General features: G+C 40.8%; 2 protein-coding genes across 4 annotated transcripts in view; one reads left to right on the forward strand and one right to left on the reverse strand.

The window, feature by feature from the left end:
- The window catches only part of Ttll5 (tubulin tyrosine ligase like 5), a 246977-nt gene extending 235911 nt beyond the window's left edge, over positions 1–11066 (reverse strand). For 2 of the 3 annotated variants that reach the window (XM_042692822.1, XM_042692820.1), the window contains exons 1-3: positions 10894–11066; positions 9384–9553; positions 4778–4884 (exon numbers count right to left, since the gene is read on the reverse strand). In XM_042692822.1, the coding sequence (XP_042548756.1) occupies positions 4778–4884; positions 9384–9457 (181 nt within the window). In that variant the 5' untranslated portion in view covers positions 9458–9553; positions 10894–11066. The remainder of the gene's footprint in view (positions 1–4777; positions 4885–9383; positions 9554–10893) is intronic. The other variant, XM_042692821.1, reaches the window with a different exon arrangement.
- A 271-nt stretch (positions 11067–11337) lies between these two features.
- Positions 11338–22631, forward strand: Erg28 (ergosterol biosynthesis 28 homolog). The gene is made up of 6 exons (XM_042692825.1): positions 11338–11550; positions 13883–14046; positions 18498–18588; positions 21651–21769; positions 21894–21998; positions 22355–22631. The coding sequence occupies exons 2-5, from the start codon at positions 13914–13916 to the stop codon at positions 21971–21973; spliced, it is 423 nt and encodes a 140-aa protein (XP_042548759.1). The 5' UTR covers positions 11338–11550; positions 13883–13913; the 3' UTR covers positions 21974–21998; positions 22355–22631.

The following is a 22631-nucleotide window of genomic DNA, read 5'->3' on the forward strand; positions in this document are numbered from 1 at the left end:
GCAAGGAAGGAATTACTGTTCCCTAGTGTAAGAAATTTGGGTTGTACTTATATTATTCAATAAAAATAGTTACTAATATATGACTAATAAACATTTGAAATGTGACTAGTATAACAGAAAATCCAATTTTTTGTTTTATCTTTTTTTTTTGGTTGGTCGTGGGGCTTGAACTCAGGGCCTGAGTGCTGTCCCTGAGTGCTTTTGCTAAACATGCTCTACCATTTTGAGCACCACTTCCAGTTTTTCAGTGGTTAAGTGGAGGTAAGAGTCTCATGAGGATTTTTCTGCCCAGGCTGGATTCAAACCTGGAGCCTCAGATCTCAGCCTCCTGAGTAGCTAGGATTATAGGCAAGAGCCAATGGTGCCTGGCTTATTTTACTTTACACAATTAAAATTACATTTAAAAGTGGATATGTAACTAAGTTATTAGAAAATATGGGCTGAAAGTATAGATAGAAAAACTGAATTTTTATTTTATTTTACTTTATATAATTAAAATTACATTTAAAAGTGATATGTGACTAAATTATTAGAAAATAGGGACTGGGAGTGTAGCTCACTGGTAGAGTACATGATTAGCATGCACAAGGCCCTGGAATCAATCTCCAGCACCAAAAAAAGGAGAAAACATCATTGAAGCATGTTAATTATGTGAACTTATTTGTTTCAACTATAATGTTTCTGACACTAATCAAATATTTCCAATGAAAATTTCACCAAGTTAAGATATACTGCAAGGGTAAAATTCACACTAGATATAAAATACCCCATTAAAGATGTTTTCTATTGACGTTTGGGATATGCTGGGTTAAATAAGAGATTCACTTTTTACTGAGTTCACCTTTCAAATTTTAATTTACATACATAGCTTTCATTATACTTCTGTTGCTAGTCTATAAAAAATATAAACCTACTAAAGGGACATACTGAAAGGCAAATTATAAAAAGATGTTTTGTCCTATGAAAACTTTAAGTTGATGAGCTGGAAAGATGGCTCAGTGGTAGAGTGCTTGCCTTGCATGCATGAGGCCCTGGATTCGATTCCCCAGCACCACATAAGCCAAAAAAGCCAGAAGTGGCACTGTGGCTCAAGTGGTAGAGCACTCGCCTTGAGCTGAAGAGCTGAGGGACAGTGCCCAGGCCCAGCGTTCAGGTCCCATAACGAACAATTAAAAAAAAAAAGAAGAAAGAAAAAAGAAAACTTTAAGCTGAGAAGACCGTTGTTGCCTTTAGAATATAATCCCATTTACATGTTTAAAGTACATATAGTTTTGTAGAAAAAAGTTGTATTGAGGAAAAGGCCGTATTTCTGAAGTATTTCACAATAAAGCATGAGAAATTATACTGCCTCAAGAAATACGTAAGAGATAACCGGAAAAAATAAAATTGAATCTAACACTGAGATGAACAGAAGGTAGTTACTGTCCCAGATAACTTCTCAAGGGGATTTATCCACAGGCTTAAACCTAAGCAGATCTATGTCCCTTGTCAGCTATTTAAGACAACAACCTCAAGAAAATAAGTTATAAACCAGCTGGCACCCGTGGTTCACGCCTATAATCCTAGCTACTCAGGAGGGTGAGATCTAAGTATCACAGTTTGAAGCTAGCCAGGGCAAAAGAAGAGGGCAGAAAAAAGACATGGAAAGACTCTTCTTTTTTTCATTCTTTTTGTCAGTCGTGGGGCTTGAACTCTGGGCTTCAGCACTGTCCCTCAGCTCTTTAGCTCAAGGCAAGCGCTCTACCACTTGAACCACAGCGCCACTTCTGGTTTTCTAGTGGTTTATTGGAGATAAGAATCTCATGGACTTTCCTGGCCCGGCTGGCTTTTAACTGTGATTCTCAGATTTCAGCCTCCAGAGTAGCTAGGATTACACACGTGAGCCACCAGTGCCTGGCCCTGGCCCGAGGAGACTCTTATAACCAATTAACCACTCAAAAACTGGAAGTGGTGCTAAGGCTCAAGTGATAGAGCAGTAGCCTTGAGCACAAAGAGGCTTAGGAACAGTGCCCAGGCCTGAGTTTAGCCCACAACTGACAAAAAAAAAAAGTTATAAACCAAAACTGTTTAACAATTCAGCTACTAGTAAAAGTCACTCCAACTATTTGTTTTCTTCATAAAGGAAGGTGAATAAAATGATGAAAACTCAAGAAACTGAGAAAAATAGAGAAATATTAAAAGCAAAGAATTTGAGTGGCTTTACCATAGGGATGTATAAAGAGAAAAGATACAAGTTCTAGAAAACAGTCATCATCCACTACTGGTAGATATTACTTTTCCATAACTGTTAAGTATTAAAAAAGAAGGGTCTACTTATTGTCATAGAATACATAGACTACTGTATGTGACAAGTGGGCCAAAAGAAGCATGTTTTGTGGGTATTATTCACCTGTGGTTATTACCCACGGATGACATTAAGGTTTGAATCATTTATAAAGAGAGTTTCTCAGCAGTCTTCAGTTATCAGGCTTCAGAGAACATGAATGAACCATGTCCCCTTTAAATAGTAACCTAGCAACTTGCTGAGGGGTTTAGAACACAAGAACTCAGGAGAGGAGCATCCAAATCCCCAAAGAAAGCTTATAGTTCTTTGAACTTCTGGCTTGTTGTGGAGTAATGAGATCTTAAAATCATTTAAATGAAGAGTTAATTCTATTCAGTAAGTAGAATGAGTGGCACAAGTTTGAAGTACCTACTATGTGCTAGGCATTGCATGTAATCCTCACAACACTTCTAAGATAATCCTCATTTAGCTAAACTACTGGTTAACAGAATTTAAGTGACTTGCCCAAGACTCACAGCTAGTAAATGCTAAAGCCGAAATTTGAACCAATGACCAAGAGAATAAGTACCTAACAAACTCTTTCCATCAAACAATGACAGTTCACAATATTATAATCTTTGAAAGTAGCTACAGTCTAGCCCTAGGCTCAGAACAGTGTTCAGTGATTTGCAGATTAAGTGAATTCTCTACCAATATCCCAAGAGCCAATTTTGCAGAGATGGAAAAGCTCTCAAATTTATATGGAATTGTAAGAGGCCCTGTACAGTCAAAACAATTTTGAAAAAGAACAATGTAAGAGGATTTACATTTCCTTATTTTGAAACTTAATACAAAGGAAAAATATTTGCAAATATTATATCTGATAATGATTTAATATCCAGAAGGTACAACTCAACAACAAAAAAAGCTAACACAATCCTTAAAATGGGCAAAGCCTTAAACAGACATTTCTCCAAATAAGATACACAAACAGCCAACAATCATATGAAAAGATGTTTAATGTTATTGATCAACAGGGAAGTACAAATCAAAGCCACAGTGAGATGGCATTTCTAATGCATTAGATGACAATAATCAAGAAAGTAGAAAATAATGTTAATGAGGACATGAAAAAAAACTAGAGTACATAGACATTGATACATATTGTTGGTAGGAATGTAAAGTGATATAATTACTGTGGAAAACAAATTGATAATTATGTAACAAGTTAAACAAATAACCTGACAAATCCATTCTGAGTAATACCCAAAGGAATTAAAACAGGTGCTCAAACAAAAACTTGTCCACAAATACTTTTAACAGCATTATGCATGAGAGCCAGAAGGTGGGACTACCATAAATGCCTATTAACTGAGGATATACCTATTCAATGAAATACTATTTAGCCATAAAATGGCATGAAGAACTGATAAACAATCCAACATGGGTGGACCACAAAAATACCGTAGGTGAGAAGAAGCCTGATATAGAATGCCACAAGCTATATAACCCCATTTATTTGGAATATCTAGAATAGAGATCTACACACAGTAGCAGGCCCTAGTTGCTAAGGACTAATGGTATAGGGGAATGGAGAATGACTGACGACTGGGTATAGGCTTTACTTTTGGAGTGATAGAAATGTCCTGAAGGCCCCCATCCTGCACAGAAGGGACTTTGCTTATTTATCTAAGTTCCACACAGCTGGGGGCACAGACTTTCTGCTTGCTTGCTTCCTTCCTTCCTTCTTTCCTTCCTTCCTTGCTATCTTTCTCTTTCTCTATCTCTCTCTTTTCTTTCTTCAGTCTGTCTTTCTTTCTTTTTTTGTGTGTGCTGGTATTGGGGCTTGAATTCAGAGCCTTGTGCGTTCACTTGCCTCACGGCTGGCACTCTGCCACTTGAGCCATACCTCTAGTCCTCTGCTTTTCACTATGTAGCCCAGGCTAGTGTCAAACTCTCAGTCTTCCTGCTTAGTTCCCCCCAAAAAAGGATGATATTATAGACATGCACCACCATAAAAAAAAAAAAAAAATGTCCTGAAACTAGACAGATCATGACTGCACAACTGTGCTCAATGTTAATAAATTGTATCTCTAAAATGGTGAAAAGGGACCGGTGGTATAGCTCAAGTAGTACAACACTTGCTGAGTATAATACAAGGCTTTGGATTCAATCCTCAATGCCACCTCAAAAAAAAAAAAAAAAAAAAAATAGGTAGGCATGGTGGGGTGCACACCTATAATTCCTACTACTTATAAGACAAAGGCAGGAGGATCAAAAATTTGAGGCCAGAATGGAAAAAGTATCAAATCTCTATTTCAAAAGCAAATAAAAATTTAAAAAATCAGAGCAAAATGTATACAATAAACAATTTAAGAAATTTCAAATAATCATTCAACTCAATAGATTTTTCTGATGGCCAAGGCCTTTTCTCTATCTGTGTCTTATTAATTTTTTCCAGGGTCATATGAGGGTCCTGCCAACTCTGCCTTCTGTAGGAGATGTTAGACCTACCTCCAATTCCTCGAATGTTGTTGTCCTTTGTGAGAATAGCCTCAGCATGGAATACCAAAACTGGAATTCTCCTGCAGCCTCCGGTCCACATGATACATGGATGATCCCTACAACCACAACAAAAGGCTTCAATCATCTACAACTCAAAATCTAAGCTACTGATACAGAGCAGTAACTTTCCTCCTCCTTTTGGAATGAGAGCCCTAACAGTCTACGGGAAATCACTCAGCTCCCACTCTTAGCCATGTGTTTCAGATTAAATCAACCCAGTTGCAGGGATGTGCCTGGATTAATTCCATCACTCGATTTTAGTGACTGGTTCCAGGATGAGCATGTGAACCAATCAGAGCCTATGAAAGGTGTTCAGAGACTCCTTGATGAAGCAGTGATTTCTTTCTCTTCTATAGCAACTACAGGTGATGGCCCCTCTTTTTCTTCATGGTGTAAAATGAGAATAAGAAGACTGGAACTGCAAGAGCCATGGTGTGATGATGAGGGGAAAGTCTAGAGCTGTTAGTAAATAAGTCAGTTGGAGCCAGATTGGGAGGACAAAAATGAGATCCTGGGTGATATCATTATAGAATCAATGCCTGCCTAAATATGACTTAATAAATTTCCTTTCTTATTTAGAATGATTTACGTTTTAATATCTTAAACACATAAAAAATCCTAAATAGTATATTCTCAACGATATATGTCCCTTTATGTCCTACAGTCGCTTTTCAAGCCGATCTGATCATCTACCCTAACATTTTAAGCTAGGAAGCCTAAATTAAAACAAGTACCCAAATTAAAATCATGTATTTTAAAGAAAACCTATGGTAAATGGAAAAATATATACCTTCCTCCAGTATAAAACAGAGAAGAAAGGGACTTCTTATATCTGGTTTATATCTGGCTTTCCTTGCCCTTAGGAAAGCTCAGTTTCAAACTTCAACAGACTTCACAGATTAGAAAAATCTTCAACCTCCTCAGGGCCAATATGTAGAAAAGGGAGGTGGGGGAATTCAATGAATTGAGTCTCTCCTATGTACCAAAAATAATCTCACTGACTTGACCACACTAGAATGGAAACAAGTATCTCAAGGAGGTTCAGCTATTTGACCAAGGTCATAGAGCTAAGTAACTGCACATAGAGATGATGCACAGGTTCTAGACCCAATGTCTATGTTCTTTTTGCCTTTTGCCATTTAAACAATTACATTTCAGTGAAGTTATGTATAATGAACACCTTGAACTCAATTTTTTGGCAATTTCATCAATCCCTTAAATGGAATAAGATCTATTCAGCCAAGATTCACTCCTCTTTGTAAAATTCACAGGACTGCACCTGTTCACAAAAGTTATATCACATCTCTGGATCAAGATAGATCCACCCAACCCAGGCTTTAAAAGACCTGAATTTTTCCAGACTGCCAACCTAGAAGTTAGGCAGTCTCTGAACTTGGATAGAGCTGCCAACAGCTTCTATCAAGAACAGAAAGCAAACACTACATCTACTTTGTTTCCTGGTGAGAAATGGTCTTTACAGGTGCTTAATATATAGCTATTTCTGATGTAAAACAAAATGCAAGGTCTCAGTTTTCCTTTTTCTAAGCATTTTGAATGTTTTCCTTTTCATTTAGAGTCATAAAGCAATTTAGCAAGGAGGATTTTTTTTTTTTTTTTTTTTTTGCAGCTTGCTTGTTTTTTTATCTTAACCACATGTAAAATGTGGGCATTGGGCTTAAGGATTCTTATGATCTCTTCCAACTCTAATTTTTCTGTCAGTGGACAGAGGAAAAATTAGGAAGCCTAAACCAGGAAGTCTTAGACAGAAATTCTGGACTGTATCTGAAGTTCCTTGTCCATCTAACACTAGCTACAAACTGGTACCACTATGCCTTGGCAGCTAAACAATAGATTACTGGCTACACTTAAAAGGGCCTAACTGGAGTTAGGACACAATTACAGATGCGCAGCTGGGAAGAGCTAAGGCCCTAACAATGCTGTCTGTGGAAGCCAAATCCCTGAAAAAGAAATCTTTTCATGTACAACCCACTAAGAAGAGAGATAAAAAGACTGGATAAATTACTGGTTTAGTTAAGGTTAACTAAAATACCCTTCAGGCAGATTGCTGTCTTTAAAAACATGCTCCCACCAGGTGGTGCTAAAGAAAAAAAATTACAAATGACTAGGAACTTGAAAACGGGAACTCTATAAATTTCATTCACCTCAGAAACTGCTAGATATTAAGAAAATCCATTTTTATGGGAAAGAGAGAACAAAGAATTTGATTAATTACTGAAAGAACAAGTCGTATGATACAGTCTATTGGAAGTCCAATGGTTTTCAAGTAGCATCTGTTCATGAAGACTACATACTTTCTACTGCTGGAAAGTAGTTTTGGCATTCTTGCACAGTGTTTTCCTCATGCCACTGCCACATCAGATGTTCCATTTAAGGCCATTCCCCCATGGCCTATGTAAAAAGTCCCACCATCTCCAAGGAGATTCCCCAGCACTACTGCTCATGCAGATGGCCCTCATTCCCTAAATCCTGCGGCACTCACTTTATGACTATTTGCTGCAGGTCTTTTAAACTTATATAAAGCTACCTTCTATGATAGACATGAAGGTTTTTACTTTCCCAAAGACCAAACAAATGCTGTATCAAGTTCTTATACGAGAGTTCCACTTCTACATATAAATTTGTATTTGGAATCCCCAAACAAAATACAAAATACTTTTCTTTACATTTACTCTTTGAAATAACATCATGTAAAACAAGAACTGCTTGGGCAGTTCCTAACCCTGAAGTCCAGGATTACAAGGCAGTAATATTTTACTAAAGGACAGAGATGTGAGGCAACCTGACATACACAAGGAAATATATCTTTGGATCAAATCTGCCTCTTTAAGTGGCATAAGACTGTCTGGTTTCTAAATCTTTTAAACTGTAAACCTCTGATCCAGGGGTTAAAAAACTAAGACGTCTTAATTTATAAAACAAATGTCTGATTGACAGGACAAAAGCTGATGGAACAGATTAATAGTTAAAAACCAGCAGGAAACTGGGAGAAAGTGAGAGAAAGGGTGACATTGTCCAAAACAAAATGTATTCTACATGACTTATATAACTGTAACCCCTCTGTATAGCACCTTTATAAAAACAATTTTAAAAATTAAAAAAAATCAACAGGAAGAGTCTGAAAGAAAAAAGAACAAAAAGTCTAGAAATCTAGATGAGTGTCAGAGAGGAATGCATAAATATTTTCAGACTAATTCTCAATTTCTCAATTACAAATACAGATAGCAAACCACAATAATAATGTTATTTATATCTAGCCACAAAGCTCACTAACAAGAAATAATAATGGAGTTAAAAAAAAACAATCTTGATTCACAATAAAAAAAAAACAATCTTGAGAAATAGAAAAACTACTGCTTGCAGAAGTTAAAATTTTTGTAAAATAGGTAAAAGACAGTATACTAAAAGCAAAATGGCACAAAAAGACAAAGCAACCAGAGGGAATTATCTAATTATCCTGGAAGAGAATGACCCAAATATACTGTCACATCATTATTATTTTCTATGATCTAATATTGAAAAGAAGCCTGTCCAGAAATCTTTTTCAATAATCTTTTTTAAATGATATTTAATGTAATCTACCTTATTAAAAGTCTATCATGAATTCAGTATTAAAATGGGTAAGAATTATACCTTACATTTGTATGTTACTTTATAATTTATCAAGTAATTTCACACACAGTATTCCATTTGGTTCTAACCACACCCCAATAAAACAGCCTGAGCGATACCCTTGCTTTTTAGGTTACAAGGCACACATACATCCCAAAGGACTCACAAGTACCTAAAAACCTATCTTAACTTAAGCCTGTTTCTCCCTCTATTCTGTGGAAGTAGTAATAATAAAGGAGGTAAAATAACAAAGCTTTTTAAAATCTAGAAAAGATAAGTATGATTCTCAAGCCAACACTATAAGGCTCCCTGAGGAAGTTTGTGGATATTTGTAAGGCTGATCTTAATAGAGTAAATAAAATGTAAGTTTCATTTCCAGATTCATTTCCAGATAAAGCCCACCCCATCATCTTACAGTGGCTGCCCTTACCACTATCATTCATTTTAATTATGAAAATCCAGCAAGCAAGACACTGAACTCAGCTTGAAAGATCTCTGGACAGCCACTGTTGTTCAGTAAATGCTGCATAGGCCACAGAACTTCAATACCCTGCCCTAGAATTGCTGTTAACATATGTGTCTTTTTTTATTACCACTATGTATCATTTTAAAGGCTTTGAGAAAAACAGCATAACACAGTCAATGTCAGAGTTTGGAGACTTACTTTTCTTCAATATAGAAAAATTCTTTAAATCTCCAACATTGGAATCTCTTATAAAAAAAATTCACCCAACGGCTACCTGCATTTTACAACATCTGAAGCTGATGTTCATTCATCGTCTAACTTGAATTCGATGGTGGATCAAGCTAAAACCAGAGCCATACAATATGAAAGGAAGAATACTGGACAAAAGACATTTTGAGTAAAAGAATTCATCTTCTCTCCTAATGCAAAAGTTACAAGCACAAGTTTGCAATTACTTACTCTTGGCTTACCACCTCCTCATCCTCTGAGGATGATGCTGTTTCCTCCAGGTCCCGGGCCATCACGATAGGCATTTCCTTTAGAGTTTGTCATGCAGTCAGCAGACTGGGGGCCTCACAGACCTTTTCTTGCAGATTCACTGGATCAGACAATTTGGGTGGCACAGATTCCTGCAAGAAAGCAAAGTGATCTGAAGCACAACAGAGTTGTCTATTGCTTCATTCTGCTGACGATCTTCCAAATAATGAAAACAAACAGAATCTTAAATAGTATAGAATCTTTAGATTCACGCCAGTCTTTCCCACTAGATCTGAATCGCTAGATTCAACACTATTTAAGAAGCTTACCCTCTACTACAGTGCCTCACATGTGCCACAAAAATCAAGAACATTATCAAAGATACTGACCGTGCTGTATATACTTGAAAGTTATTAAGTTTGGCTTCTCCCTTGGTTGTTTTTTTTTAATAGACTAAGTCTAACTTGAAACATAAGGATAAACTCATTTCACTTTTATGGCAGTCTGAGGTTGGTAGCTAATTGTCTAAAACAAAGTCCTTGCTACAGAAACGGATTAAAAATAAAATTTGAAACTCAAGGTTCAAGACGCTTGCAAATATTTACTTAGACTCTTATCACAAGCACCATAGGCAAGATGCTACCATGTTTCAAGTAAAACCAATGCAACTGAATGATTAATAATAAATGCTCTCCCTAATCACAGGTCGTAAAACTAGCTGGAGGAGGGAGGAGAGAGTCAAAATACTCTTCCAAGACTTAATAATTATTCTCCCGGTACTGAAAATCACAAACTTTGATCCGAACCTCAAACAGACATTAAAATTACAAAACTTCCAACAGTGCATTTCTAATTCAAAATATTTTTTCCCGTTCGAAACAAAGTACATGACCATGACCCTAATAAGCCCAATTACTGAGAATAATAACGACTTCGGGACGATCTTTCCAAACTTCATTCTTTTCCTATGCATTCAATATACAGGATCAGACTACGAATAAGACAACACCGAGCCTGATAAACATCCCTCGCTGATCTTCAGTGGCGGGAGGGGGGGAGGGGACGGAGGGGATGGACAATATCTAACATCTCTCTTCGGAAGATTCCCAAAGAGATTTCTGGATCTTCTCCAAAATGTGTAGGTAGTCCTTTGAAGTTAAAGCACCACCTTCCAAGCAGGAAGGGATACCAACCTTCCCTAGGCTCCCCGCAGGAGCGGGGAACGGCGTCCAGCTCCGGGACGATTAGGGGCGCTCGCTTCACAGAGGTCTGCCCTCGGCCCCGTCCCCGCTCACCCCAACCCCAGGCAGGCCGGCCGGTGCGCCCCCGGCCCGGGAAGGACGCGGGAACCTCAGCGCAGCGTTAGAGCTCGGAGCGCCCGGAAGCCAACAGCTGCTCGGGTCTCCGTGAGGGAAGTGCGGGCGACGGCGCCCGCCCGGATCTGGGGGCACAGCTCCCTCCAGTAGCAGAGCGCGCCGGCGCAGGCGTTTACCTGTCTCATTTTCCCATGGCTCGGGGGGCGGGCAGGCGGGGACCGCGCTCGGCTCCTACCTCCCTTCTTCTTCCGCAGCGGGGCTCACGGCAGCCGCCGAAGGTGGCTTCCCCGGTTACTACAACAACCAACAAGCAACCGCCCGTGCTCGGAGCCACTGCGCAGGCGCCCGCCGCCTGGCGAGGACAACGCTCGGCTCCCGGCGCGAATAAATGTCGTCATCACGACGCGGCGCGGTGCGGCGCGGAAGTAGAGCCCAAGCTCCCCCACCCGCTGTCGGCAGCAAGGAGGTTTAGCTCACAACCTCGTACCCTCCCTCCGCCCCCAACACGGCACTACTCTCTTTGTGTCTCCGCCCCTAAAAGACTAACTCCAAACCTATAGTTCCGCCACGCTCAAGAGGAGGGTTTCTGCGTGAACGACGTACCAGGAGAGTAGCTTAGGCAGCGGCAACCTCTGATTGGCAGCTAAGGTGTTCACTCCCTATCGCCTGCTCCAGCAAAAACCGAAGCAGCCAATCAGAGCAAAGGAGTGATAGGAACGATCCAATCCTGGGCCCCGGCTGAGGTCGGGGGCGGAGACAAGTGGCCCATATGGACTCAGGTCTGGAGCTGTCGGGAAGGACTACTGCTGCAGTGCTAAGAGTCCCGTCGCCAGGTAGGATAATTTGCATGAGAAAGCTGTTAGGTGTCTGTGTGAGATCTGATTGTGAGGATCCTTGGGAATTGGGGAAAGTAGAAGTTTCCTGGGAGACTACCTTCTGGGCCAAAGAGGTTGGAGGGACGAAGACAAGGATGTGGGAAGATGGGGAGCACTTGGTAAATCAGGGGAACGAAGGAATAGAAGAATGGAGGATCGGCTATAGCGAGCTAGCCATTGTGCAAGAATCAGTTCTCAGGCGATTCTCCTAACACTTTCGGGTAAATAATTGTATTCCCATTTGGCAGATGAGAAAACCGAGGCTGCAAATTGTAAATGTTCTGACTTAAATCCACATGGATACCGAATAGTAGGGCCAGGATAAGAATCTGTCTTTTCTGACTCTTAAGATTTAACACCACACCCATGCTAGGCCAGTCCGAAGATGAAAGATATAACTCTGAGAGGCCCTCAAAGTGTTGAGAAATGGGGTTTAGGAACTGACAGGGCAATTCAGAAATGCTCAGTTTTTCATCTGCTGTCTGCTGTGATTTCTAAGAACTGTGAAAACCAAGAAGAACATAAGTTCTACTGAAAAGAGAGAGTCCTACTTCTACTTTCTTAACCCTGGAAGCAGACCTGAATCTCCTTTTGAGAAGGGTTGAGAAATAGAGGTGGACTTCGGAAAGTGCCTTTGGTGCCCGCTATACCCCTATTCTTTCTGGGCTTGGATAAGGTCCACCTTTGTGAACTATCTTTCCCTCAGGAGCTCAATCCTCCCTCTCTACAGCTCTTTTCTAGTGCTTCATACTGTCTTGGATCACTACTGACTTTAATGACTGTAATCTCTATTTCAGCAGGGCAGTGTGAGACCATATTGAAACTTCTTTGCCAAAATGATAAAAGATAGTTTATTACCACTTCAGGACAAAGAAGTTAACCTACCAGCAGATAAACCATGGACCGAGATGGTGATGGTGATACTGATGGTGATGAGAGGCTGGTCTGTCATTAGATTCTTTAGGTCTCATTTAAATCAGACTGGTAGCCATCACTACTTAGTGAGAGTTGATCTAAACAAAAAGCATATAACCCAACTAATGTGTTTTCTATACCATCTGATGGCAAGAGTTGAGATGGTATACTGATCTTTCACAAAAATGAGAACTCCATCAAAAAACTGTCAGTGAGTCATTGCTTGTATCTTAACTGCTATATACTAACTGTTTGGGTGTGTGGCCTCAAGCAAATCACTGGACCACTCCGTCCCACACCTCATCTGTAAAATGGAAATACTAATAACACCTGCCTATCTTGTTATAGGTATTAGATAATATGTGTTCCAAGTTGGCACAGTGCATGGAACAAGTGCCCAAGCATTAGTGGCTATTGCAGTTTTTCTTGCAACTTAACATCAAGATTGCTCCTTCTTCCTCAATATAATTTTCTTACTAGTTATAAGGTCACAATTATTTTTAATTTTTAAATTATTCTAACTTATGAAGCATGGTGTTGCTGAGAAGCAGAGTTAAAAAAAAAACAAACCAAGGCTATAAGTGGTGCCTTTTTTTTCTTTTCTTTCTTTCTTTTTTCTTTTTATTTTGTCGGTCATGTAGCTTGAATTCTAGGTCTGGGCACTGACCCTCAGCTCTTCAGCTCAAGGCTAGTGCTCTACCACTTGAGCCACAGCACCACTTCTGGCTTTTTCTGCTTATGTGGTGCTGAACAATCAAACCCAGGGCCTCATGCATGCATGGCAAACACTCTACCACTGAGCCATCTTCCCAGCCCTAAGGGGTGCCTTTACAACATAATTTCTACTCAAATGAATGAGGCTTGGAGAGATCTGTCATCAGCAACCACTTTCATTACAAAGGAAAGACTTAGAGATACTGATTCCAGCCAAGAGAAAGGAGCTTTAATTTGGGGTATTACTGAAATTTGAAGAAATTACTTGATAAAAGGTAAGTTTGTACACTTACTACCATACATACTGCTCTGTCAGTGCTGTCAGAATAACTAAGTATTGAGAGCAGTTTCCATGAGCCTTACACAGAAATCCATTCTGCTACTTACAGTAATGTCTGTACACCGCCTTTTCCTCTATTCCCTTTCTTTTCTCCATTTTCCCCCTGTTATATTTGTCATCTCCTTCCATTGTATCAGTTGGTCTCTGCCACTATGAGTGGGTTTATATAAAGTTAATATAAAAGCAGTGTGATAGGAAAACCAGTGGTGGATGAGCTTAAAGGAATTGGGGAGGAGTTTATGATGTGATTGGCCAACTAAGCTTGGATAGCCCTCATAACTGGAACACAGGTTAACCTGTCCTCTGGCTTTGTTTTCAAAGCAAAAATACCCTCTCTGCTTTGAGGAGAGTCATGAGCCGTTTCCTGAATGTGTTACGAAGCTGGCTGGTCATAGTGTCCATCATAGCCATGGGGAACACGCTTCAGAGCTTCCGAGACCATACCTTTCTCTATGAAAAGCTGTACACTGGCAAGCCAAACCTCGGTAAGAAATCATAGAACAGGCTAGATATGGTGATACATTGCTGTATCTGCTGTAATCTCAGAAATCAGAAATTTTTTTGAACTTTATAACAATATATTGGGTCATTAGGCTGCATTTCAATCCCTACTCCCCCAGAACGTGGTCCTAAGGGACAGTTAAGAGTATCTCTGCTAATAGCAAAGACATAGTTCAAGCATCGAAAAAAAAAAAAAAGTTGATTTACAGCACCCTATAAAAGACTTTCCCCTCCTAAACCAAATAAGATTCCTCACCCTGTCCCTGCCCCACCCCACTCCCAGCCCTTTTGTTTACAACTAGCTGGCAGTGACTTTTCCTGGCAAGTTACTCCTCCTTCTGAACCCAGGCTTCTGTCTTCTCATAGTACTGGTTGGCTAGCTGGCCCTTCATGACTTCCATTGCTGCCTCAGCCGCCTGAGTGTACAAGTCCCCTAAAAGACAGCAAAGTGGGGCATAGAGTTAAACCAACCATAGTATCCAGCAGCCTACCTCCCTCCGAAGTCCTAAGTCCCAAACGAATCCCTGTGATCTCTCAAGGGGTGTGAATCTCAGCAATCAGAAATATTAAGGCAAGAGGATTGTAAGTTCAAGTCTAGCCTAGGTTACATAGTAAGACTGTCTCCTCTTCCCTGCCTCCCCCATAAAAAGAAAAGAAATCAAAGAACAGTATTCTATGTAGGAGTTGCCTAGCTAGTTCCCAAATAAAACTTTACATAAGAACAACCCAGGAAACTTAAGATCAAACAAAGCATATGTATCCATTTCTCTCTCCAAATCAATTTATTAAACCTGGGAGAAGCCCAAGGATCTAGTTTCTAACCTCCAGGTGATTCTGATGCTGTCTAACCTAGTCTTTGGTAACCATTGGAGTGACAAACTTTGTAGAGCACATTTGGCCCTTTTCATCTGCTTCTTTGGATACCTTTTTATTCATTTTACACTGCCCCAGACAATTTGTATGGCCAGAAAGCCTTATAAGGGCAAGGGAGAAAGTAGTTACTTTGTGATTCTAGGATGCCCCTAGATGTCTGGCTTTGTTTTCAAAGCAAAAATACCCTCTCTGCTTTGAGGAGAGTCATGAGCCGTTTCCTGAATGTGTTACGAAGCTGGCTGGTCATAGTGTCCATCATAGCCATGGGGAACACGCTTCAGAGCTTCTGAGACCATACCTTTCTCTATGAAAAGCTGTACACTGGCAAGCCAAACCTCGGTAAGAAATCATAGAACAGGCTAGATATGGTGATACATTGCTGTATCTGCTGTAATCTCAGAAATCAGAAATTTTTTTTTGAACTTTATAACAATATATTGGGTCATTAGGCTGCATTTCAATCCCCACTCCCCCAGAACGTGGTCAGCTAGGGCCAGCTAGCCAACCAGTACTATGAGAAGGCAGAAGCCTGGGTTCAGATGGAGGAGTAACTTGCCAGGAAAAGTCACTGCCAGCTAGTTGTAAACAAAAGGCTGGGAGTGAGGTGGGGCAGGGACAGGGTGAGGAATCTTATTTGGTTTAGGAGGGGAAAGTCTTTTTTTTGTTTGGGTTTTTTTTTTTTTTAATTGTATTTTTTTTGTCTTTTCTTTTTTGGTACTGGGGATCGAACCCAGGACGTTGCACTTGCTAGGCAAGCGCTTTGCCACTGAGCTACATCCCAGCCCGGGAAAGTCTTTTATAGGGTGCTGTAAATCAACTTTTGTAATTTTTTTTTTGGATGCTTGAACTATGTCTTTGCTATTGTGGCCCCTAGGATGCCATAAAAGAAGTTTTCATTGTAGCTCAGAGTCCTCTTCTGATCAGATCACAGTTTATATTCCATGTTGCAGGTATAGTTACTAATCACAGTCTTCCCAAACTGTGATGTAGTCCCTGAGCGGAAATCACATATCCCTCTGAGTGCCCCCCTCACCCCTACCCAGTGAAACCTCAAGGCTCAAGCTGACCTCTCCCAACCTCTCCCTTCTCCCCCCATGTGTCTCTGCTGAGAGCGCCTTTCCTCTGCAGCTTGCCACACTTGGTCATGTTGAGGTGGGGTTACTTTGAGCTGCTGCACAATCTGATAGCAGCTGACAGTTCTGTGCCACATTTATAGCTAACCCAGATTCACGCTCTGACCTAGCTCATTTTTCAGCAACATCTGGGTCTAAAGTGAAATTAAGTAGGCTAAGGCTTCTTTTCAACAAAGCTCAAATATAATAGGAGTCAAGAACTGGAAAAGTTGAACAGAAAAATGGTTTTTCACCCCTCCAATGCTACCCTCAAATGGTCCTGTGCCCAGGACTTCAGGTATCTGGCCTGGCCCTTTGATGAAGCACTTCCCCTGAGTATCCCACAAGCTAGAGAAATTTCCTGTCTTTTAATCAACAAATTTATCAAATTAGTTTTGTTTTTTGCTTTTTTGTTTTTGTTTTTTGTCTGTCATGGAGCTTGAACTCTGGGGCTGGGCACTGTTCCTGAGCTCTTCAGCTCAAGGCTAGCACTCTACCACTTCAGCCACAGTGCCACTTCCAGTTTTCTTTTGGTCGTTAGTTGAAGATAAGAGTCTCCCAGACTTTCCTACCCAGGCTGGCTTTGAACTGTGATCCTCAGCTCAGATGAGTAGCTAGGATTCCAGGCATGAGCCATCAGTGCCCGGCTAGTTTGTTTGTTTTTAAAGAATGTAGCCCTTTAGGTCTGTTAGATTTTTGGTTGATATGTGGATTTTTTTTTTTTAACTGCTTCTAAAGATCTTCAATGATATGAATTTGGTAGAGCTGTTAGGTTTTCAAATGTTAAAAGTCCATAAAACCAGTCTGTAATCCTAGCTACTCAGGAGGCTGAGATCTGAGAATCATGGTTCAAAGCCAGCCAGGGCAGGAGATTCTTCTCCAGTTAAGCACCAAAACCAAAAAAAAAGCTGAGAGTGGAGCTGTGCAGGCCTTAAACACCAAAGCACAGGGCCAGCCCCTAGAGATTGAGTTCAAGCTCCATGATTCAAACAAACAAACAAAAAAGTCCTTAAAGCTTAAGTAAACATTAATAGAACTTTCAATTGGCAACCTTGTCCTTTGAAATTCTTTTTTTTTTCAGTGCTGATGGAACCCAGAGCTTTGTACATGCTAGACAAGGACTTGACCACTTTCCCAACTCACTTGAAATTTCCACTGTTTGTCAACAGACAGACCAGCAAAAGAAGTAAATGTGCTTTCACTGTTGAGGCATTTCTAAGCCATTGGATGCCTTAGAACAATGGCTATTCATTTAAATCACCTGAGCAGAGCATTTCTATTTTGTACTCATGGCAGGGCCTACCTTTAGAGAGTACGTTGTAACTGGTCTAGTGTCTAGACCATAGTAATTTTATAAAACTTCTTGGTTGATACTAATAAGCTCCTGGGGTTGTGAGCTAGTGGCTCACACCTGTAACCTAGCTACTGCAGAGGTTAAGGTCTAAGTATCGTGGTTCAAAGCCAGCACACACTGAAAGTCTGAGGGACTTATCTCCAGTTAATCAGCAAAATGTGGGAGTGGAGGCATAGCTCAAGTAATAGAGCACCAGCCATGAGAAGAAGAAAAAGCCCAAGCAGAGTGCTGGTGGCTCATGCCTATAATCCTAACTACTCGGGAGGCTGAGATATGAGGATTGAAGTTCACAACCAGCCCAGGCAAGAAAGTCCATGCAACTCTTATCTACAATTAGCCAACACAAAACCAGAGGTAGAGCTGTGGCTCAATGTGCTAGCCTTGAGGAGAAAAGTTCAGGGACAGCATCCAGGCCTTGAGTTCAAGCCCCACAACTGACCCAAAAAAAAGCCAAGTAAGAGCTCAAGACCTCAAGTTCAAGTTCCAGTACTGACACATACTGGTTAAGAACCACTGTTGTATTGAAATATGACCCATATTATCAAATCAAGATATTTAATGCAACAGTGTCAGAATGTATTCACCAAGAATAGAGTGCCTCCAGCACACCCAAGAAACAGTGCCGTTTCCATGTGCCCAGGAAGCTAGCCTGCTTCAGCTGTGGCTCAAACAATGTAAAGGTAGATTCAGGAAGAGACCCACAGACTAAAACTACATCTTGATAGCATCTAGATTGTTGCTGAATCTCCTGTTCAGGTTGGCCTTTTTAAGTATCTAAACAGACTCCTCTCTCTCCCAAAGCTGTTCTAATACAGCCTCTCAGCTTCCAAAGTATGTAAGCTACATCCAGGAGCTATTTACCTAACTGAATTTTTTTTGTTGGAACTCCCAAGTGAAGACAATGAGGAGGATATGAACAGTTCTTGTTCTGGAATTTCTTCTAGTCCCCTGGTTTGGCACCAGAACCCTGTGGGCTCAGGCATAGGAAGGGCAAGTTCAGCTACCTGTTATAAACCACAGAGAAACAGGAAGTATTTAAAAGGAAGGAAACTCTCCTCTCAACCCTTATTTTCTTTTTCCCTCACTCTCTACACAGTGAATGGCCTGCAAGCCCGGACCTTTGGGATCTGGACACTGCTCTCCTCAGTGATTCGCTGCCTCTGTGCCATTGACATTCACAACAAGACGTATGTAACAGAAGACCTTTAGCATCCTTTAGCATTATGCATACCCATCACCCTATGGTTAGGCTTGTTACATAAGCTTAGAACATGGATAATAACAGGGTCCATTGCTTTCATCTGGAAAACCATGATAGCCACAACAGGTTTTCTTTAAAATCTGAAAATTCTTTGGAACTGACTGGCAGCGTTATCTAGTTGTCTGTATCACACTCCTCTCCTTTTTTATTTTTTAATTTTTATTTTTATTTTTTGGTCAGTCATGAGGCTTGAACTCAGGGCCTGGACACTATTCCAGAGTTCTTTAGCTCAAGACTAGCACTCTATTACTTGGAGCCACAACTCCACTTCCACTTTTCTGGCTGTTAATCGGAGATAAGAGTCTCATGACTTTCCTGCCAGAGCTGGCCTTAAACTTCAATCCACAGATCTTAGCCTCCTGAGTAACTAGCATTACAGGCGTGAGCTACCCGCACCGGTACTCCTCTCCTTTACCAAAGAATCTACCTTCTGCTATGTAGGATGCCCTTCTTGTCTTGCTTTGTTTTGCAGTAGTGCTAGGGATCAAATCCAGGCCCTTCCATGTGGTAAGCTACAGCCTCTAATCCCAGTATGGTCCTTTTAGAGTAGCCACCCATACATACATGTCTCCTTAGGAAACAGGAATGAGCAGAAATTTTGAGCCATGCAAAAGAGTTATCCACAAGTAAACTGACACCAAGCTCATGCAAAGTCAAGAAGAGGTAAAAATCTGCATGCTGCCTTTCCTTGGTACTAAGGCTCGCATGGAGCAGTTACCAACTCTAACCACTAGAGGAGGCTCCAGCCCCATCTCTCTCCCACAGAGTAGAAACATTGCTCAGTTCACTAGTTGTGAGGCTGTCAAAAGGCCAGCTTCACACTGAAGGATTCTTTTTTTATTTTTTTTTTCTGGTTGTAGGGCTTGAACTCAGGGCCTGGGCACTGTCCCTGAGCCTCTTGGTGCTTAAGGCTAGTGCTCTACCACTTGAGCCACAGCACCGCTTCCAATTTTTGAGTAGTTAATTGTAGATACAAGTCTCATGGGGACTTTTCTGCCAGAGCTAGCTTCAAACCATTATCCTCAGATCTCAGCCTCCTGAGTAGCTAGGATTAGAGGTGTGAGCCATTGGTGCTCAGCTGAAGAATTTTTATCTTATTCAGGCTATCAATATCTGGGGAAGAGAGGAGGCAATAACATGGCTCTAATTATACCAGGAGTTTTCATCTACATGACCTTGATCAGTAAGGCTCCTAGTAGCACTGGGAGGCAGTGGTTTTTATTCCTGACTTTGCAGACCTGAATATTAAAGACCCAATTAATTTAAACTGAGGAAGAATGACTCAGTGGGATTTCAAGCAAAACTATTAGCCTTTTGATCTCCAACTTTATTTTTAATTTTTTTTAACTTCAAACTATGGTTTACATGTCCTAGATAGACACATATTTTTGGAAGTAGTATGGTTAAGTCTCAGATTTGTTGGTAACTAGCTTTATAGCAATAAGTTATTTGCTTTCTCTGCACCATGGTCTCATCTTTACCTTCATTGGTAAAATGATAATAGACATCCTACTTCTTGGGGACTGAGGGAAAAGAAAGAAGGATAAAGACCTTTAGCATGATGAATTTTTGGTAGGGCTATACTTTCTGTTTGCTGTGCTTTTGGAATGAGCAAAGACAATCCTTACCTCTGTTACCCATTCACTTTTCCCCCTCTCCCAACCCATGACAGCTGCAAATGCTGACTTCGTGTTTCCAGTCCTTTCTAAACTAGGACTTTGATCCATGCACTTATGACATACATCCTGATCTTGTTCCCTTCTTAAATGGAAACTCCAAATCAACACAGATGTACTCCTTTACTAAAGATACACCAGAATGATAAACATCAAATTTAAGATAATGATTAGTTCTGCGGAGGAGAGAGGGAGCACAGGATCAGGGTAGAATACGGTAGGAGTTTTAACTCATATCTGTAGGGTTTTGTTTCTTTGTACTCTATTTCTGTAATACTTTAGTTCTTTGAACTCTTTGTCTCAGGAAAAAAGTATCCAGCTGAAGATGTAGCTCATAGTAGAGCACTTTCCCAGCATGAATAGGGAAAAAAGGATCTGTCTAAATGTTAAAGTTTGATGAAGCTGGGTGTAGGTTACACTAGGGTTCATTATCATATTCTCTAATTTGTTTTGTGTGTGCCAGTACTGATGCTTGAACTCAGGGACTTGTACTCTCACATTTTCCACTTATAGCTGACACCTTACCATTTGAGTCATACCTTCACTGCTGGTTTTTTTGCTAGCTTTTTGAGATAAGAGTCTCATGGATGTGTTTGTCTAGGCTGGCTTTGAACCAAGATTCTCAGATCTCACCCTCCTGAGTAGCTATGATTATAGGCATAGACCAACAGTGCCTGGCAGTTTTCTCCAATTTTTTTCATATAGTTGAAGCACTTTATATTTTTTTAAGTTACATCCTTAAAACACAAACAAGAAATAGAAGCAGCAGCAGTCCAAGAAGCCATGAGCCAATAGCCTCTCATCACCTCATGGAGAAAGCTGAGAAATAAGTTCTCATTCTCCAGGCTGTCACCATGTCTTACATCTGACCATTCTAGGCTTAGACACAAAGTAACCAGACTATCCTACAAGAATGCCTGAAAGGCCCAGAGATGGCTTGCTCTTTGTGTCCTCTGTGGCTTCTGTCACATTAACACTGGCTGGCGTGGAGACACCTGTAGATGGCTTATACTGCCCATTTGGACAAGCAAAGCGCCAACATTACTGGCACTGTCTAGAGTTGCCATAATCCAGACATTGTTTTGCTATCCTTGCTAAGACTTGCTCTGACCACTTGGACTATACTCTCAGATTAGCCTCTCAAACCTTTCTTTTGCCCTAGGAGAGAAGGAATTGATGTGTTTTCTCAGGAACAGTGTCCTTTCTCTTAAGCCACAGTCATATCCCTAAGTATACATCAAGTCAGCTGAGAGCTTATAGTGAACAAGCAGTAACATTCCTTTCCATTTCTGTCTCCATTTCTCCCTTGCAGGCTCTACCATATCACGCTGTGGACCTTCCTGCTTGCCCTGGGACACTTCCTCTCCGAGTTGTTTGTGTTTGGAACTGCAGCTCCCACAATTGGCGTCCTGGCACCTCTGATGGTGGCAAGTAAGCCCCTCCTCCTACCTGCTGAACCTCCACAGCAGCTGTTGTAGGCCCAGCGCAAAGCCTGTGTGGGAATCTTAAGAAAGGCACTGTGTTTCCTCCTGAACTGATCTCTTTCCTGTCTAAGGTTTCTCAATCCTGGGAATGCTGGTCGGGCTCCAGTACCTAGAAGCAGAACCAGTATCCAGACAGAAGAAAAGGAATTAAGTCAGTTGGCACCGCCTCCTCCAAGGTTCCATCTTCCCCATTGCTGTCTCTGTTTTCCTCTCTGCCCTTTTGTTTTTGTTTTTAGCTTCCTCCTCAGCCCCTTTACTTTCAGCCTCAAGTTTTGCTGGGGTTGTTTTTTTTTTAAAAAAAATACATTGTTTTTTACAAAAATTTCTAAGATAAATTGTATGCATGTAATACATACATGTATGTAACACATCCATACAATATACAGTGATTTCCAAGTGTATACTCTATCCATCCGAGTCAGAAAACTCCAAGCCCTTCCCACCCGCACGCCCCCTCCAGTCTTCTACTGTTTGTAGTTGTTCTCTCCTTTTCTTTCTCTTCTTTGATTTGGCTTTTGTGGTGGGAACATAGGACTGTGAAACTCAAAGCTGCTGTCCACCCAGAGCAACGGGACCAAGGGCTGCTTCACCGCTGGTCTCCACACACCAGGCTCCTCTGCTGTGGACCCAACACTCAGCCATCCAAGGGATGCGCAGTTCTTCCAATGCAGGCTCCACTCTGTGTGAGCAGGCTGTGGTGGCTCTTTAATCTAGAGGTAGTTGAAGAATGAAAGGGTCTGGGCTGTTTTTAGACTTTATGGTCACCTGTATTTGTGAAACAAATTTTGTAATAAATAGAAAAACCCTTT

The sequence above is a fragment of the Dipodomys spectabilis genome, unplaced genomic scaffold (assembly GCF_019054845.1).
Source record: "Dipodomys spectabilis isolate Male_0828 unplaced genomic scaffold, ASM1905484v1 ptg000157l, whole genome shotgun sequence".
In the NCBI taxonomy this organism is placed as follows: Eukaryota; Metazoa; Chordata; class Mammalia; order Rodentia; family Heteromyidae; genus Dipodomys; species Dipodomys spectabilis.